Raw genomic sequence first — 20,779 nt, forward strand, 5'->3', positions numbered from 1 at the left:
AGAATCAGGCTCCACAGAATTAAAACTGATAAGTTGAATGTCTTGTAGGGAACTTCAGGGTATATGGCAAAGACACTCATGCTGAGGGCAAACCAAAGCCTTGTTTTAATAACAGACAATTAGTAAGGACAGAAAAACCTCAAACCACATAAACAGATGGAGTAATGCAGTATTAGGGATATCTTTGGTGTCATTCCTTGCATATGCTCTGATACTTACACCCTTCCTTGGGGACCTAGCGGTGAGAGACAAAGGACTAGCCCTGCCTCCGGCATGCCAAATAAGTCCAATGGTCCAGGATCTTCAGTGCCCAAAGATTGGGGGTAGATAACAATGAAGAGCTGAAGAGTCAACGATGGAAAGCTAGCCCCCACTACAAAGTGGCTTGTCCTATAGGGCCTGGGCACTATCACGAATATTCATTCTGATGCCTAGCCTTCCATGTCCAAATCTAACTTCCTCACCCTCATAATACTGGGGTGCACTTATCCTATAGGTTAACCTATCAATGTCATTTAACTCATTATCACATAGTCACCAATTGCTCAAGCAAGTTTGTAGTTAGACATCTGCCAATGATTCTATCCTAAAATATCCAAGCCCAGTACCAGTTCAGTGTTCCTGTAGTTGCCTGGTACTGTTATGTACCAACTCCCTCTACTGAGCAAGCTGTCCCCAGTTTCCCAAAATCTAGGGTAACTGTTGGGCCATTTTATCTATGCTATATCACAGGCCTACCATACTTCTGCTAACTTGCTTAAACTGGTGTCTTACAGGATACAGGCCTGTAGGTTCCTTGTGTTACTTCTGAGTAAAATAAAAAGGCTAAGCTAGCTCTATGGACTACAGCATCTATGCTAGTTCTAAACCACCTGAAGATCTCCCTTCATTATGGCGATCCTCCTGCCATTGGCTATGATGGCTTTAGGTCCAGAATTGGCCTGTGCTCTCATACAAAGCAGCTACATTCATTCTAAGATCTGGTCTTAACTGTACTTTTCCCTCTAAGTCTTATAAAAGAATTCTGATTTAATAAAACAGCTACCTTTTAAAACACACACTTTTTTTCAATTTTTATTGAAAGTTAATGTGCAGCATTTAATATGCCTACTTTGTAAATCTGATGAAAAGTTAGATAAGATCTGATCTGGCGTTTGCTGAAAGCCCAGGGTTGGGCCAAAATAACTTAAGTATGAAGCGTGATTATAAAAAGTGATAGAAACAAGTTACAACTTTAAGGTTGGGTGATGAGGGATATATCCAACTCTGACTTATACTAAAATCAAATGTAGTGGCACATCTGAAAAGCCGAAGTGTGAGAGTTTTGATTTACACACACAGCATTTTGCATAGCACTGATTCTACACATAGAAATAGTCTGTGTCTATTGTCTCTGGCTTAGCCTTTCAACACATTTTTGCCAAACAGGATGGTCATTACCCGTGATTAACTGTGGTTTTTACTTTTTAAAATTCACATTTGCTTTGAACTCACTTTATTTTACTCCGTTCAGAGCATATTACTGTTATGTAATGTACTTAGTCATGCCTAATCCTGTTGGGATGGAGGGAAGATTTTCCATTTAGAAAGAAATTCCTACTTGCAATACATCTAAAAATGTTAAATTATCTTTCTCTTGAACTAGACGTCTCCTGCAGATGGGTGTTTATAACTGCCAGCTATTTAACAATCTGGGCCTCTGTTGCTTCTATGCCCAGCAGTATGATATGACACTGACCTCCCTTGAACGTGCACTTTCTTTGGCTGAAAATGAGGAGGAGGCAGCAGATGTTTGGTACAACTTGGGGCATGTGGCTGTGGTATGAAAAAATTAAAGTTTTTCTGAATAAATATGAGTCTGCTGAATGAAAAAAACAATAATGCTGAAGCAAAAGGAATTGGTATGATAAACCCAAAGGCCTGTTGTGAAAAAAACTTACAGTGTGGAAGTCTGATAGTACAGAATAAATACAGTACATATTTAGTTGGGTTGAGGGTTTACTACCAGTTCAGAACAGGAAGAAACCCCAGGAGAGGAGTACCTTTCATTCTTCCAGTTTGGCATGTTGTCACATCTTGCTGAAAGACTCTGCAACGGAACCTTGGTGGAACTTGTTCTGTTGCAAACCTATTAGACTAATATAGCAGATTCAAAGTAGTTTCTCCTGCAGCTGCTTTCCCTTAGACATGAAGTGCTGGGTTGCTACATGCTATTGGATAACAATTTTTATGCCAATAGAATTAGAGTATTAGAATACAATTAGACCCTAGAGTAGCATGTGTTGTGGCTGAGAAGGTGCATCTCTGTTACAGCTTGCTTTTTTAAACAGAAATACAAGTGGTAATTGTCCAGTAAAGATATTCAAGTTATCTAATTTGTTAATTATCTATAATTTTAATAGAGTTCATTGTAAAATCCTTTTTTATGGAGGAGAATATCACATTAATGCGTAACCCAGTTTGTATTTCTCTTTAACTCCCTGCCTGGAAGTAGACTTCTAAACCCCATTTAAACTTTCAACAGTGTTCTACCTTAAGTCAATGGGAATTTTCCATTGACTCTACTGGAATTGGGATAAGGCCTTTAATGCATACATTTTGACACCCTCGGAAGTTTAAAAGCCATGATACATGTATTTCTTAGTGTTTGGCAGTTTCAAGGTGACCTTGCATTGTATCAGTTTAAATCATATAATTGAAACATTAGCAAATAGCCTCCTGTTCCAGACCAAATATACTGATATTTGTACTAAAGTAAGACGCCCCCATATGAGGAGAGGGGGGCAAAAGGCAATTGAGAAAAACTGGAATTGTGAGTAGGGTTCCTGTCAGTGTGTTTTTATTTAAAGTAACAAATTTTTATTTTACAATAGTACATCCAGATGAAAAAAGCATTCCTTTAAAACAAAACAGAAAACTAAGCAACCTGAAATTTACTGTCAAACTTTTTGATGAGTTGAAAACTCTGTTGGTATTTTTAGGGAATAGGTGACCTGAACTTGGCTTACCAGTGTTTCAAGCTGTCCCTAGCCAATAATAATGACCATGCAGAAGCTTATAACAACTTGGCTGTGCTGGAGCTACGAAGGGGTCATGTTGAGCAGGTTGGTGCTAAACTCTAAAGCTATGTGAGATGCTTGCTTTGAACCTCCTGTGGTTAGAATCTTGATTTCAAGGAAATTTCAGTTGAGTGAGAAGCCAGCCAGATGGCTTGCTTGTCAGCAAAGTTTAACTCAGATGCATGTTTTGAAGTAGCCTCTGGATTTTCATACCATGCACCACTAGACTATGTCCTCATACACCCTCGAGTGGCTGGTTGAAGACAAGCAACATTTGCAATGCCTTCACAGCATCTGCTGTTGACAGTTATGGCAAACTAGGGTTTTCTGAAGGTAAAATGGTATTCCAAAGGTAAAAGAGGATAAAAATGCTATGGCCTGAATTAGAGCAAACAAATTATCCTGTAGTTATCACCTCAGTACGTTGAACACCCTGTTGGAATATACTGCTTGACTGAGATAGGTGAAAGAGTCCATTATCAGGTGCCAAGGGATTTCTTCTACAAAGAGGCGATGAAGAGATTGCCTCATTAAAATTACATACAGCCAGTAGTATTTATTTATGCATTGTAATCACAAAGGCTACCTTGAGATTTTTCTGAGTTAAGCATTCATATTAGAGTGTGACCATTGGCTTAAATAAATAATAATGTTCCATGCTAAGGCATTGGAAAATTATATAGAAAAATTACAGTAGACAAGAATATGCCACTATCCTGGGCAAAAGAGGAACCCTGAACGTAGCTGTCTAGCAGCATTTTTTTCCACTTTGTACATAAGTGAGTGTTTATAATAAGGAAAAAAGGCAGTACACTATATTGGAGCAAGTTTTGTACAGAAACAGAATGCCTTCCTGTAAGGCTTTCTTTGCAATGCACCCTAAGTCAGTGAGAGCTTGGGACATCTAGTTGCCCAACCTAGGAGTACCATAGCATGTTGCACGTATATCTAAGTGTAGCGAAATATAGATGATGTGCATGTTGGAATAATCTGTACATTACAACAATTTGTAACACTTACCCTCCTTCGTCCTATGACTGCAGAGGCATTAACTGCCCTCTTCATCTTGAATGATCTCGCAATGTGTTAACTCCTTATGTTTAATCTGTTCTACCTTGTATTTATCTGTGACACTGATTACCTTTCTCAGACCTGAAGAAGAGCCCTGAGTAACTCAAAAGCTTGTCTCTCTCACCAACAGAAGTTGGTCCAATAAAAACATACTACCTCACCCACCTTGTCTCTGTTAGAACACACACATTTTACTACTTCTTCCTGTAAATCACATGAAAGTCAAACCTACATTGGTTGGAAAGTCAATCAGAATAGGCCCTCAGTAAGAACTGAATCTTTTCATCTGAACAGCAAAGCTGGTTTGGTGGATTTATATATTACATACACACACACACACACTACAGAATAATATACAGTACTTACGTAAATCTGTTCCGAAGCAGCAAGTCATTTATAGAGCTAACATTATACAAGTATCCTAGCAATCACCATGGTAACATTTAACATACCCTCATGCTGATCTTTGCTGTGACCGATGAAGTTCAATTTTACTTTGTTTCCCAATCAGTCAACATACATAAATTTATATCCCAGATGGAGCCTTAGTCCAATTATACTGAAAGAGGGGGGTACTGTTTATAATTAAGGCTGGATACGCATTTCCAGCCTAATTCCCTGTTTTCAGTTGCTTTTAACTTTAATTTTCAAGTTGGCATTTTTCAATTTAATACCCATCCACACCAAACATTTTCCATTAATTTAGTTAATACTTTGTGTAAGAATAACAGTGAAGACTTGCTAATATACATAACCTATGAAAGTTTGTAGCTATTAGATACTTAACTGTTTAATCCCCTGAACTGCACCTAAAGAAAACTAATCCAATGACTGAAAAGAAAAAAGTACCGTATGTGTGCTGACAAAATTTAAGTGAATAGCAAAGATAAATTACTCAAAAATATTCAGGACCTTTATGAAAAATAAATTATTTTAAGTATAAAAATGAAAAACTCAAATATAGTAAATTTATCTAGGATGGTAGAATAAATTGACAGTATTTGAGAAACAAGTTATTCCATAATTTGACTGCATCGTAATGCATACTCAAAAGCCCAACTTGGGTGCTAAGCTTTAATGTTAATAGCCTTTTTTTCAAAATAGCAGAAAACCTATCTTATGGAGATCATTGTTAGAGTACATTTTATTTGAAATGTCCACAAAGTTCCTATTAAAAAATGGAAAGTATTCACAAATGGAACTTACTTTTGTGTTGCATTCATGGCATTACTTTCATCTCACTGTATATTAATTCAGTTTATATATAATGTATGTGTACACACACACACACACGTTATTTTTCACTAGTTTAATACTATAGTCACCTGTCACTTAAAAGGATTACTCCTGATGGCTATTGGGCAGCCTGTTCAACATTTAGTGGGACACTTTCAAACCTCACAACCTCAAAAAATCCCAAACAGTTTGTTTTAAAAATCCACACACCCCCAAACTTTTCGTGCAAGTAGGGGTTCGTTTGTTTTAAAATCATCAGCTCTCCAAAAAGTGTGAAAAACTTCAGCTGTTTAGGCTGAGCAAATCAGAATGCAGGATCATTTGAAAGTATGGATGTTTACATGCACCTCTCACCATCCTTCAGCAATTCCTGTCGGATCTGTTCTTGTGAGCCTGCAGGGGACAGCGAATGATGAGAATTCTGCTCTCCAAGCACTGCAGAGAGCAGAACTCTTGTCAATTTCATTCCCTGGCCAGCTCACTGGAACAATGCTTCAGGGAAAATGCAGGGGGAATAGCATAATATCAGATACATGTTCATTTGTATTTCATCCAGCTCAGGATTCTGGAATTTTAGGGGAGCTAACAGCAAAGTAAGTGAAAAGAAAACTATAAAACTCCCAATAAAAACAATACACACTAGGACATTGTAAACCTGAAAAATGTCATTTTCAAGAGATCAGATTTTAGGTTTTCAACTATGCTTAATACTGCAGAGCATTAGGCAGTGTTTTAATAGACAGTAGCTCCAACTCCAGTAGAAATTTAGATCAGTTTCTCAGAGTTTCCCCCTTTTTTGAGGAATATGTTCTATTTGGTATTTAGTACTAAATTGCCTATTTAAAGCTCCAACTCTGCCCTGTTAACACAGGCAAGGCTCCCATTAATTTCAATGCTATTAAATTGTATTATGCCTTTATACAGTGGTGAATATTGCTCATGTGTATTTTAAGATGACTTTCTTAGTAAAGACTTATGAGACAATCCAAGATCATGTCCTCACAGAACAGATAACACATTTTCTCCTCATTCTCTCGTCCCACTGCCATTCACATGTTTCAATATAGTCTTGCTTTTAATGTGTGTAGGCAAGAGCATTGCTGCAGACCGCTTCATCTTTAGCACCTCATATGTATGAGCCTCATTTCAATTTTGCAGCACTTTCTGACCAGGTAATGTACTGTTTTCTTCTTCTATCATCTGAAAGCTCAACAAGTTTTTGTTTGCATGTAACAAGTTTCCAGATAGGTGAATGAAAAAATGCAACGCGTCTACCCTTTAGAGTAAACTTGTATGTCTACACTGTAATGCATAGGGATTGGAATTCAAACACCATCCATCAAATTATTTCTTTTGAGAATGAAAGTTTCTATTTTGAAGACCTTTAGCTATGTAGTAATTTTAGTAATTCCTTGAATTTACATAAATTTACTGAACTATAGAATTTTCACTTCATTTGTGGTCTGCATAGTTATTTGATCATTTTATATATTAAGTAGTAAAATAGCATCCGATTATGATTTCTTAACAATGAAAAGAATGTTAAAATTGTTTATGCCATAATTTTACCTGTTACTGGAATATAATATTTTTCAGCTTTAATGCCTTTGACTTTTTTGCTTTTTATTAACTTCTGTCATAAGACACACTTCAATTATTGAACTGGTAATTTATCTTTTGTTCACTTAGTTTGAAAGAAAAATGCAGAAGAACTATCCTGATCTATACTGAAAATAAGGGTGACAATTGTTAGAGTATGTGTAGGAAACTAGTTTTGAATCAAGTACTGTAGATAAGACGAGCTAACGTGAGAAAACTTTTTCTTAAACCCATGCCCATTATCTATTACAATCTCATTGGTATTAAAAAGAGTAGTATGTACAGGTCTTGAAATGTTTTGCAAGTACAACTTGCTCTTTGCCTCTGCCTTCACCTTGAAGATGGATTCAGATGCAAGTCTATGCTATGTGGGCAGCCCACTAACACTAAAGTGAGAATAACCCACTCATTCTTAAACATACCCTCTCCATTGTAAAGCACAAGATTTAAAGTGTAAAAATGATTTGCCATACTTCCTGATTAAGGACTGTATCCTGGTCTCTCCATGTGGCCTATTTATATAGGCTGTACACAGGGGAACTTTACAGGTGTTAGAGCAGACCAGCTGTGTATGCAGCCTGCTAATGTAACCCCTACACCCAATGTAATACTCTGGTATACAAGTAGCGATAGCCTTTCTAGCCAGGACTCCAGCCCACCTATTCTCAAAACCTCCCTCTGAAGGTCTTTCTGATGAGGTCATCACAGTGCTATGTTCTATGGGTCAGAGGTTACATAGAGGTCTCCTGCAGCACCTTGTCCTTTTCTATCCAAAGGCCCTCACTTGTACTAGAGGTTTTAGGCCTATAATCAAACTTATTTGTTCAGTCTTGAGACCAGTTTACTTGGACACTTGTAGAGGAAGTGTCATGGCATCAAAAAGTGTGCTGCTCAGAGTACATGCAATAAATAGTGCACTGTTTGTGACAAGAGTGTTTGTGTATGTGTCTTGCAGGTGGGAGATCTCCAGAGGAGTTATATAGCAGCTCAGAAGTCAAAGGAAGCATTTCCAGGTCATGTTGATACACAACAGCTCATCAAACAGTTAAAACAGCACTTCGCCATGCTTTGATGCCATATTTCTGTCATGTAAAATAGCTCAAATGATTTTACATCCGAGATACTACAAAATACATTTTACAAAATGATAGCTGAGAATTTAGTAGGAACAAACCCTCCTTATTAAAAGGACTGTGTTTGGTTTGGGTACCAGGGAACATTTAAAAAATTCTGAACTGACTTGTAACAGTACGCAAGACATTTCACTTTTTACATGTGGTTAGAACATACATTGTATTTATTTCTGAGTAAAGAATAAGATATTGCAACTATCTGATAATAGTGTCAGGCAATTCGCCATTTAATATTCAGGAAGCATTTTAAAGGATTTTTTCCTGACATTTTGGCAAGTTTTTAATGTTCCTCTTTGACAGTGCAGCGTTAAGGCAAAAAGGTTTCATGTCTGTCTTTCCAGCATGGCTTTTGATACTGTACATTCTTACTGATTAGTTTGTGTATTAAGTTCTTATGAGTACAGTTTGTGAATAAATTCCTTGTTATTTGAAGCAGAAACATTATATATTTTCCTTTATATTCAGGTGATTTAAAATAAATTTTGATTTGTTTCCGTTGTTATATTATTCATATTGCTTCCAGTTTTCCTTATACTTACTTTCAAGAAAGAAAGGATTTTGAGAAATCTAGTAGAATTGGCATTAATAGCATAATGTGCATGCTTCTCTCTCACTAACAGAACAAAGTCCAAGGATTAGGTCTATAGTAATATATTAAGAGGACAGATGCTTGAGTGTCAGATTCACAAGGAGGACATAGGTGCCTAATTGCTACTTTAGGGACCTAATCCAACATTTAGGTGCCACTGGCCATCACAAACCTCCTAACCCTGTAGGTGTCCATAGTCCCTAGGCTTTCCACCTAAGTTTCCACTGTTAAAGTCTCCAAAGCACCAAACAGGTTCACAGTAGCCTCAAATCCTGACACCAGCCTGCAACTCAGCATCTAACTTGCACCCAAACCCCAGTGGGATTCTTAGACTAGACATGTCCTCTGCCTGTTGCCCTTGGGCCTGGTCTAGTAGGTATGCTCAGAGCACCTAAACCCACACAAAATGGATGTTTTGAAGCTGATCCACTCTGTCTGCATTGGGTCAGAGAGAAAGAATGACTACAGCCTAGTGATTAGGACACTAACTGGGAGGAGGGAGACCCACATTCTAGTACCTCTGCTCAAATGCATATTTAATTATTTACACACAGTGGGGACCAGTTTCAACAGGAGAGATTTAGAAAGACCTGCCCCAGAATACCCCATAGCCCAGTGAATAGGGCACTCTGCTGGCCAAGGGGAAACTCCCTTCTTCACCTCAGGCAGAGTTGGGAAATTGAACACAGATCTCCCACCTGGCTGAGTATCCTTACCACTGAGCTAAAAATAATGACACCATCTCCTCCTCAGTTTTTCGCTGAGAAAGGGCTGACCTGGCTTAGGTGCCTAACTCCAGGAGAGTGTTCACAGCTGTGAATCCAAAGTGGGGATAAGCACCTAATTCCCTTTGCAGGGGGACTTGGAAATGCTGAGGAGATGGGAGTGGCCTATTGGCTAGCCTAGGCAGCTCTCCACTCAGCAGGCTGGCTTTTGTGAATCCCATTCTTAGGCACCTCTCTCCCCCCATGTATTGTATGGAGAGCTGGGGTGCCTACCTCAGGGTCATGAATTATTTTTGGTGACAGGGCCCCTAAAAGTTAGGCGCTGCTATGCTGAGTGTTGCAGCACCTAGACCCTCTTGCAAATTCCACTCAGTGTTTAACAATGCTACCATAATTAGGGTGGCTAGAATATTTGTTAAGGGTATAATATGATGATCTCTTTTTTCCCCTGCATTTTAAAATAGTTCTGTTTATCTACTTCCCATTTGTGTGCATCTGCCACCATTTTTTTTTAAATCACATGCAAAATTGAAGGATCCTCTACTGCAATAATTCCTTAGGGGGGCCAATTACTGAAAATGTCAGGAACGATTTGGTCGTTTTCATCCCTTTTCCCTTTTGTGTTTACTGTTTTATAGAAGTAAAAGTCTGATAATAGTGACAGGATTCCTCTGACATATTCTACTTCTGTCCTCATGAATGAATTTTTCCCATACAGCTCAATTGGAAGTTTTGATTTAAGAGGGAGAATCTGACCCACAGTATTTCAGTCTCCCAGCTTTTTCAGAAAGATTGATATGGCAAAACCTTAGTTTGTTTAAAAAAGCCTTACAGAGAACACTTCATGAGACCACCCCCTTCCCACCCAAACCTCTCAGTTTGTTTCCATCGCTCAGGCAACAGTACTTCTGAAATAACTGGCAACTCACTACTGCCATGGAACTTAAGCCCACCACACAAACTATTTTGATTCTGGTTGTGATGCTGGAAGCCCAGGTGCCATCTCATGCCTAGGTCCCCATACCTCAATGGGACAATGAAATACATAGCTGGAATCAGTTGGGCTCGCCTGGGTTGTTAAAATAGGTATTAGAATTGTAAGAAACTGTTTGAGTTGCCGCATGCATTAATCTCATTGATAACCTCTGTATCCCATATTGTAAGGTAATATTTGAACGATTGTATTGTAAGCCTTTGACTGTGTAAATCACCAGAAAGTAGAGAGACATGAAGTGGTCCAAAGTGCTGATCTGTAACAAAAGGTGTCACATCCTGCGCAACCGGCAAGGTTCACCGAGACCAGATGGACTATTGTGGAACCACAGAAAACAAAAGTTGTTTGTTATTTTGCCCTCCCCACCATGAAGAGGAATCATGCAAGTGGATTCCTCCCATCAGCTGAATTTTCAGCTCAGAGCACAAGGAAGGAGAGGGATAACAACCCCTACCAAGAAGGAACAGTATCTCTCTGCTGCTTGCACTCTGGGAGGTGGGGGGGGACAGGTTTACTAGGCATAAACAAGAGATCCCCAGTACTTAGTCTGGGTTTATCCTAAAGAACATATAAGGCTTGCTTATTATAGAAGCTTCTATTACTTTTTGAAACTTAAGATTGTACCTCATTTGTGCATATGTTTTTATCTGCTTTAAACCTTCTAAGTAACTCTCTTGCTTCCTTTTCCAACTTAATAAAACTTTCTATACTTTATTATAGAATTGGCTACAAGTGTTGTCATTGGTGAGCGATCTAAAGTGCAATTCATCGGGGGTAAGTGACTGAGTTTGGGACCAAACATACTTATAGTGACTGCTACATCTGAGTTTATATACTTGAATAATTCTTTAAACAGGTATTATTTACTTAAATAATATGGCTGAGTCTAATCTGTTCCTTCATTTATTGTGGGGAGATCAAGTATGGGCAGTACAATTAAATCTACATGGATGCTAAACTATACACAGTAATTAAAGGCAACGTAAACAGGCTTGTGAATAAAAGTGAACACCAAGTTCTAAACAGGGATTAAAATCTATTAGCTTTCTAATGTGGAGCATTTGGAAGCCACTCCAAATATATCTTGCATACTCCATTCAGGTTTGTTTGCCCAAAAGTCAGTAGCTGTTTGCTTTGCGGCCCTTTGATGTCCCAAAGCAAGGATATTCCAATATTTGCTCATGACTAACACACTACTAATTAGATCGAATGTGGTAATCAGAATGCAGCACCACACTGAAAACAGCAGATGAATGAGCCAGGCTGTTAGTCACAGAGGAACATTTCAATTTTTTAAAAAATCTTAGACAAATTGGCCGGCCCTGGGGCAAAACAACCATCAGTTAATTTAGTATGACGTAACATAACACAATGCATCAGAAACAGTATCTGTCTCTGCAGGAAAATCAAGTAAGGACAGTATGACCTTAATAGTGTAAGCAGCATTTCTGTAACATAGCAATTGTTTTTCCTCTAACCAGTAGCCCCACCAATATCCAGCCAGCATTATCCAGCTATGCTGGAAGGAGCACAGGAGACACTGGATGTGGTTTAATTAGGCCACAACTTTATTCTTAAATGTCTGGGAGTACCCAGCAGATAAAAGTGTACAGTGCAGGTAATTCAATAATCATTTCAGTATATACCTGGGGGCTTCCATCAGCCCTCCCCCTTACCCGTCCTGGTCTCCAGCCAACCCACTGCTGGGACCTCACCATCTAAGTTCCCTGTAAGCTGCGCCGCCACGCAACAGGGGCTCAGGGAACCCGCCCGCTCGGCCAGGACTTGCTGCAGCCGGGGAGGGGCACCCCCTTCCCCAACCCAACCCCGTCCCAGACCTGCCATGGCCAGGAAATGGGTGCCCCTCTCCCAGCGCCAACCCAGCCCAGCCCTGGACCTGCCGCGGAGAGGGGATGGGTACCCCTCCCCCATCCCCAACCCAGCCCCGGACCTACTGTGGCCGGATGAGGGGCACCCCTCCCTGGCCCAAGCCCAGCCCCAGACCTGCCACGGCCGGATGAGGGGTGTCCCGGCCCAAACCCCGCCCCGGACCTGCCGCGGCCAGGTGATAGGCGCCCCTGCCCGAACCCAGCACCTTGACCTGCCACAGCCAGGGGATGGGCGCCCCTGCCCGAACCCAGCCCCCTGACCTGCCACAGCCAGGGGATGGGCGCCCCTCCCACAGCCCCAATCCCAGAGCTGCCGTGGTGGGGAAAGGCACCTATCCCCCTGCCCAGTCCAGGTGCTAGTGGAGGGAGTCCTCTCTCCCCACCATAGCCTCAGGGCAGCCTGTGCCCCAAACCTCTCAACCTCTGCCCCACCGCAGAGCCTGCACCCCCTCCCCACCCCAACCTCTGCCCCACCCCTGAGCCTGTCATCCCCAGCCCCACTCCAGAGCCTGCACACCCTTGCACCCCAGCCCTCTGCCCCCTCCCACACTCCGAACCCCTCCGCCCCACTCCTACCACATGAATTTTGTTATGTGCACCAATAAGGTGATGTGTCACACATCACCTCCTTATTGGTGCACATAAAATTAATTCTGCATGCTGGGGAAAAAGTAGAGGGAACGCTGCTTACCATCCCCCCACCCCCAAATGAGGGGCTATAAAGTAGCGGGGACTGGTTTCCTGCCATACCAGTCATAGGAGCCCCAACTTCCCCATCTCTTTTTCCTGTAAAGAATACCACCTTTAAATCCTTAACCAATCCATTTTATCTATATCCCTGCTCTGTGGAGTACCTGCACAGGACATCGGCCCCATGCAACACTATAGCCTAACTCCCATTTCATGTTTACCCCCAACTAAGCCCCTCCCCCCAACTCCCTTGGCCAATCCAGCAGTGAAGGAAAAATTCCTTCCCAGTCCCCCAAGAAAGACACATCTAGCACAATGCCCACAGTGGATCCTGACAAAACCCAGTATTTCACCACTTTTGTGTCTGGGAGGGTGTGTGATGCTCCCCCTGGTCCAGATAAAAGGACTTTTCCCACACCAGCATGGACCTATATAATCCCCACTCTTTTCCAGTCATCTGGAGGGGGGTGGGTGTGGGGGGAGAATGCGTCAGTCTCACCTAGTGGGGAGTTGGCATTCCAGAAAATGGTGCTATTTACAATGAGGCCCAAGATATTATTGCTAGTGGTATATCGGTAGGTCATGCACACTGAATCCCAGTGTTACCGCAAGATCTCAAGGGAATCTCCATTTAGACACCTGCCACCAAGCCAGATCTGCTCAGGCCATCATTATACCGCCAACTCATCAATCAGTCTTTACAACAGCCTTCAAGTTGCTAGAGCTAGAAGCTATTTAAAAGCCATGAATGTTTAGGATTATGAATGGGACTAGGGGTATTTTGGGAAGAAGTAATGGAAAACTCTGTAACAATGGTGCAAGTCAAAGTTTTGGCTAAAATTCTGAAAGGTTATGGATAAGTTCTTTAGCTACCTTTAAAAGACCACAGCACAATACAGGAGCAATTTGTTGTTTAGGTATAGGTGCAGGATATGGACCCTCCTTACTACCAATGTTTTTTCCATATGGTCTTAGATTTTAAGGCCAGAAAGGACATTAGCTCATCCAGTCTGGCCTCCTGCATAATTTCATTCAATTACTCCTGTTTTGAGCCCAACTTATGTTTGGCTAATGCAGCTCTTCTAGAAAGACATCCAGCCTTGATTTGAAGACATCAAGAGTTTGTCCCAGTGGTTAATCACCCTCCATGTTAAACATTTGTACCTTTCTCCTAATTTGAAGCTATCTGGCTTTAGCTTCCAGCTGCTGGTTCTTGTTATGCTTTTCTTCACGACTTCTCACTATTCTGTTGATGTCCTCCTCAATGTGACTACAAGGCTCATGCATTTCCACTCTTATGCCCAGGTTCACTTTGAGCATGTACTTGAGTTTTATTGACACATCCCATTTTTGTAGGCCTAGCAGGCTCATTTCCTTTGCTCTTTCCCACCCCCTGCCCACACAGGTTTTTTTTTAAAATCTTCAGTTTAAGAGCCCTTTTTCTTTCCCGGGGTTCCCCACTGCAGTAGTATGACTCAGGTCCCTTGTAACTTAGCAGTGCTGTTGCTAAAACTATACTCTCCTTCTGTCTCCTGACTTCTCCTACAGACTCAAGTTTTATATATTACACACACCTACAAAAATCACCAACTGGCATGACATTTGTAGTAATTGAACCAAATGTCCGGTCTCAATGATGACACACAGGACAAGGTGGGCAGAGCTCAGAAGAACATTGCACACAAGCCTGAAGAAGAGCCCAATGGCTCTGTGTCCCCTATAGTAAGGAGTAGTTGCCCAGGCTGCCAGTGAACTTCTTACCAACATAACCACAGCTGCCACATACGTCCAGTGATCAAGGACAGCATCAGAAGGTCTAAACCCTTGGTTGGAAGCCAGTTCAAAAGAAGCAGCCAGGGCAGCAAAGTGGGGTATCACAGCTTGACATCAGGATGAGGGTGTTGAAAGTCTCCCAAAAGTACATGGCAGAATTCCCCCCTCATAGTACTTTTAGAACTAGACTGGACAACACACTGCAACGTAAAACACAGGACATGAACCTGCCTTGGCAGGAGTGCTGGACTGGATGATCAAATGAAAGGAAAGGTTGGGCTTTCAACGGGGGTCAGAGCAGCAGGAGAGCAATGCTGTTTGCTAAGCTACTTGACATTTAGTAAACTGTTGGAGTCCTGAATACTTATGATTCCCTGCAGATAACATTTTGTGTATGTTAAACTCTGCATAACAAATGTCTTTGGCCTCTGAACAGTATTTTACTGACAGTTCTGCCCATTAATGAAGGTAACTGAGTGGGTGGCAGACACAGAATGGGAAAGGTCACTCAATTTTGTTTCTATTTATTGTACCAGGAATGGCTTCACTCCCCTCCCACCAACATAACCCTGTGCTTCACAAGAGGCATGAATAAGTCTGAGAAGCCCTGATTTTCATCTGCAGAGTAGTAGAAGTGTTAGTGTCTCTAATCACTAGCCAGTGATTCTTAAATTGTTACTCTTAGAGGGTAGTTGAGCTAGTAGTTGCCCGGCTCATAGCTCCCACAGCCCTCAGCTTAGGAGGAGTTGGGCCCTAGGACCACTTACCAATAGATTTGATCTATGGCAGTGGCTCTCAACCTTTGCAGACTACTGTACCCCTTTCTCGAGTCTGATTTGTCTTGTGTATCCCCAAGATTCACCTCACTTAAAAACTATTTGCTTACAAAATCAGACATAAAAATACAAAAGTGACACCGCACACTATTACTGAAAATTTGCTTACTTTCTCATTTTTACCATATAATTATAAATAAATCAATTGAAATACAAATATTATACTTACATTTCAGTGTGTATATAGAGCAGTATAAACAAGTCATTGTATGAAATTTTAAGTTTGTACCGACTTTGCTAGTGATTTTTATATAGCCGTTTATAAAACTAGGCAAATATCTAGATGTTACTAGGCAAATATCTAGATGAGTTGATGTAGCCCCAGGAAGACCTCTGTGTACCCCAAGGGGTATGTGTACCCCTGGTTGAGAAGCACTGGTCTATGGAACATGTGACTACAATGATAATGCCCAGTTTTCATAGAAAGAAATATCAGGCAAACACCCTATGAACTGGTTTCAGAGTGGCAGCCATGTTAGTCTGTATCAGCAAAAAGAACGAGTAGTTGTGGCACCTTAGAGACTAACAAATCTATGAACTATGTTGTATCACTAGACAAAATTGCATATTCCATGCCTAGTCTGTTCATCATCTTCCTGTGTTATGTGGCTAGAAAGGGCAAAGCTGTGCTCTAAATAGTTAAGTTTATCAAAATATCAGCATTTATATAGGAACCCTTTGCAAACAAATGTTAAACATAATTATGTGCGAACCACATTAACAGAAAGGTAGCATCAAATCATTGTGGTTATTTACTTATACATGAGACTGTTTACCCACTCATTTGTTCTATTTGCTTTTTGACAGGTGTATCAATGATTTAGATTACAGTGCCAGAAAGAAACCGCTCCAAGCTACAGGAGAATAAGATGTTGCAAAGACTACACAAAGGGCAATCACATTAAAAGAGCCAGAAACTCAATTGAGATGGTTTCCTACCTGGAAACAATTTCCTCTCATTGTCAGCTAACTCTGTTAAAGATATTCATATCATAAAGTAATTACCAAGGCTCTGATTTTTAACCTCTCTAGAGTTTTATATAATTACCAATCCCAGATCATGCCAAGCCTGTATTCTATAATAATACTTAACCCTTTTGTAGTGCATTGCAAACATTAACTAATTAATCCTCACATACTAAGATTCAAGTCATCCACAACAAGTGCCAATAAAACCTTTATCCCCTATACACCATTGTGTATTCTGTATAAAGATACTATAGAAACACTATTATTGGAAAGTGTTACAAAATTTAACTTGTTTTATGATGACTATGTTTTAGTTGTCTTAATTACCCAGAGCCAAATAAACAGGACTCACAAGGGATCATGATCCTTTAAAAATAGCTTATGTGCTTATTTTATAAAATAAATTAAAATATAATGAATGCCATGGCTTGTAAGTTTGTTATAGTGGGTCCTTCCAGGACTAGACATTAGTGCCAGGGGTCCCACTGGTAATGATTTAAAACTTCCCAATGGTGTAAGCCTCCCATTGTGAGCCCTGCAGGGTCACAACATATCAGACTTTAGAGATGTAACATTTTTACTTGTGGAGAAGCTATTATTGGTGCAGGATCGAATTCATTCCACCATGGGGGTTGGGTGGGTGATGGGACAGATTTGGGGGGAGGAAGAAGGAGAAAACATTTCTCTGCCAGGTTAAAAAGAATTAAGTGGCAGCTAATTGAACAAGCTCAAGGGCTAAAGTTTAAAATAAGTCCTTGGAAGACAGATTGATAGGCAGAGGGCATGGAAAGTTGGCAGAGATACACGATAAAGCAATTTACCACATGGCTCTACAGTTCATCACAGGGACATCACCTCCACCTGTATTGCACATATGCATATAGTCTGATCTTCAGATGCTCTGAGTGCACACAAATACCCAGGAATTCCTTCAAGTCAGACCATACAGGACTTGGCCACTAGGGAATGAGTTCTTAAATGCCAGCCCCTCACTGAGTTCTGCATGGGCACAGATATCCACCTACATGGAGCTTATTGCAAGACCTGACCTCTGACTGCCAACTCTTTACGGCAGGAACCAGGTCTCCAAGTGTACCATGGTTAGCATACTAAGGTTTCATCTTTATCTGGGCCTCTGCGTATTATCACACTATAGATAATAATGACATCATACATCCATACTTATTTCAATGAAGTTCTTAACATAGCTAGACAAACTCTACCCATATTAATAGAGCCAGCTATTCAAATTTATCCATTTTTTTAAAAAATAGAAATCATGGCACTGTAGCCTGAAAAATATTCAAATTCCTTGCATTATTCAACAATCTTAACATTGCTCATCTGTCTATGTGATTTTATCTGTCTTCTAAAAGGAAAACCTAGATATTTTCAGCTATCCTAGCTCATGCATAGGTTATAAACTGTCTGGATTTTCAATTTACACATAGCTCTGATTAGCTGCCTTTTTTTAAAAAAAGCAAAAAGCAAAATATAGATACCTTTTCCTCTAGATAGTCATTTTAAAAGCTGGAACTGAATCCTGGCAAACACAGGTTCTTGAACTTTTATTTAAAAAAAAAAAGATGTCCAATGTCTCATGTCATTATCACACGTAACTCCACATCACATCATATTATCATCTCACCAGCCTCTGTTGTGCTGCAACATAACCCCAAATGACACAATGGAAAGTTGACATGCACTGTAAGTAAATTCCTTTCTGACTAAGTACCCGTCATCCCTGGATAAATGGAAGGGTGTTTTGGCAGCAAGCATTATTAAACAAAGAATAGTAAGAGACAAACAAACAAACACAGAATTTGTGGGTTGAAAACATCATATTATACAGACAGGTTTCAGAGTAGTAGCTATGTTAGTCTGTATTCGCAAAAAGAAAAGGAGGACTTGTGGCACCTTAGAGACTAACCAATTTATTTGAGCATAAGCTTTCGTGAGCTACAGCTCATTTCATCGGATGCATTCAGTGGCATTATACAGAGATAGTCTCCCAGAGACACAGGGGTCTTTTACCTATCAACACTTAAGCCCTTCCTGAGATTAGATTTTACTGCAATGAAATGCATGCACTTTTACCCCACAAACAGAATGTTTTCCTCTAGGTCTATTAAAGCATCCCTAGGGAATGTAAATACTCTTGGTATAAATAACACTGAGAAGGTGCATGGATTATACATAACTCTCCTCCTTCTATACATTACAGATCCTGGCCTGTTTGCTCTAACCTATTTAAAACGTTACAGTAATTTCTGATAACCAGATGACACCCAAATACCACTGTCAGCAAGTTCAAGTGCTTTTAATAAATACTGTAATGGGTTCTTAACATTTCACCTGAGTCCAGAATTAGCACAACTTAACAGACATGATGATGTGAACTTATGGTGCATATAAACAAACAAAAAAAAGGACATGGTCCCTAGCCCAAAAACCTAGATTTCCCATTTAGATCATGCTTAGGGGTTAAAAATTGTTTAAAGCTGAGCCATTAATTAACACTGCTCTTTTCCCCAGGCAATTGTTCTGCTCCACCCCTAACCTTTCTTCCCCAACCTGTTTTTTGCATTTACTTCTCCAGCCCATGAAGCCCAGTATGGTGACAAGTATACCTTCAGTAAAGGAGCTCTAAACATGGCATCCTAGAGAACCCATCAACACTTCTGAATCAGCCCAGGGGATTCTTACTATATCTTGGGGATAAACATGCTGCTCCAGCATTGCTCTCAGCCCTTACTGACTCGAGAGCAAACAGCATAACAGGTGAACTCACATCAGGGCCGGCTCCAGGCACCAGCTTTCCAAGCAGCTGCTTGGGGCGGCACTCCGTGTCCCGCGGCGGCAATTCAGCAGCAGCTCCGCCACTATTGCGGCGGCAGCAATTCAGCCGCGACTGTTTGGGGTGGCAAAATTGGTAGAGCCGCCCCGACTCACATCCACCACTTTGCCATGCTACTAGGCTGGCCCCAAAACAGATCACTTCATTAAAAGTTTCTTACTAGTAGCCTGAACTCTGAATACCACCTCTCTCATTTCTCTTTGTTAGGCTTGTGCAGTTAAAGATCTTTTTGATAGAACCACTGTTGTTCAAGAAGAGATTGGGGCGCTGCTTTATGACTCTTACCTTGGGGTGGTCTGAATTAGAAGAATTTTGTGCTGTATAATTGGGCATGATTCTCTAGGGCTTGATAAGGCTGTTTGCTGCCTCTCTCTTATGGGATGCACTTGGGAGGCCCAGGTATTCCCAGTGATACAGATGGGGTTTTGAAAATGAGCTGAGGGCCTTTGTTCATGGACTCAAATAGGTAACGGGCTATATTGAAAGCATGCTAGCACCTGACAATTAAACTGAAACAAGTTTTCATACTCCAGAGTAACACTTGTAAAAAGAAGAGTAGAAGATTTTCCTAAACGCAGGCTGACAATAGAAATGGATTTGGTCCAATGTTTTGACCGTGAGATTTCCAGAAAAAACATCAGTGCAGTATAGATTTGATCTGAGCGCTATAAGATATGAGCAAACAACAATACTTAAAAACAGGTTATTGCCCTTCTTTCATCCCATCTTTTTCTGGGTCTTTAGACCCCAGTTTTGCCATCCTCACTCAGTTTGTGGTGCTTCCCTATGCTAGTAGTCTCATTAGCTATATGTTCTGTTTTCAGGCTGTAGTTAATGTGTGAACCCTGCAGCATCACCCTACAGCTATGTCTGCTGTCTCTGTAGGTTCTGTCCAGGGAAATACATTCAATCAGGCAAGCTTCAATTCCATCAACTCATAGTATGATCATGTACTACCAACTGATCAGGCTTGTCAGACAGTCACCAATAATTCCTGAAGACATTCAGGCTTTCCATTTATTTGGAAGGAAAAATGGAACAATCTTTTTTGGTTGACCTCATTAGGTGAAGACTTTGACCGTGCCCAGTGCATGGACTGGATGAGAGACTAAGTTTTATTTAATCAATCACACTAGCTAGGAAGGGGAATCAGGGCCGGCTCTAGGTTTTTTGCCGCCCCAAGCAAATTTGCCACCCTAAACTCACGTGGGGCTGGGGCTTGCACGTGGCGCTGGAAGCGGAGGGAGTGATGTCACCCCCTCCCCCCCCCAGCCATGCAGAGAAGCCCCGATATAAGGGGTGGCACAAGGCTGCGCAGCCCCGGCTCCCCGGCAGGACTCGCCCTCTCCTCCCCAGGTA

General features: G+C 40.9%; 1 protein-coding gene across 5 annotated transcripts in view; it reads left to right on the forward strand.

Annotated features, from left to right (window-relative positions):
* The window catches only part of TTC8 (tetratricopeptide repeat domain 8), a 66,357-nt gene extending 55,361 nt beyond the window's left edge, over window positions 1-10,996 (forward strand). For 2 of the 5 annotated variants that reach the window (XM_074956091.1, XM_074956093.1), the window contains 4 exons: window positions 1,646-1,820; window positions 2,982-3,104; window positions 6,455-6,538; window positions 7,921-10,995. In XM_074956091.1, the coding sequence (XP_074812192.1) occupies window positions 1,646-1,820; window positions 2,982-3,104; window positions 6,455-6,538; window positions 7,921-8,037 (499 nt within the window). In that variant the 3' untranslated portion in view covers window positions 8,038-10,995. Of the gene's footprint in view, window positions 1-1,645; window positions 1,821-2,981; window positions 3,105-6,454; window positions 6,539-7,920 lie in introns of all 5 variants that reach the window. The other 3 variants (XM_074956092.1, XM_074956095.1, XM_074956094.1) reach the window with 3 other exon arrangements.
* Window positions 10,997-20,779: the final 9,783 nt, after the last annotated feature.

This window comes from Natator depressus, chromosome 6, assembly GCF_965152275.1.
Source record: "Natator depressus isolate rNatDep1 chromosome 6, rNatDep2.hap1, whole genome shotgun sequence".
Lineage (NCBI taxonomy): Eukaryota > Metazoa > Chordata > Testudines > Cheloniidae > Natator > Natator depressus.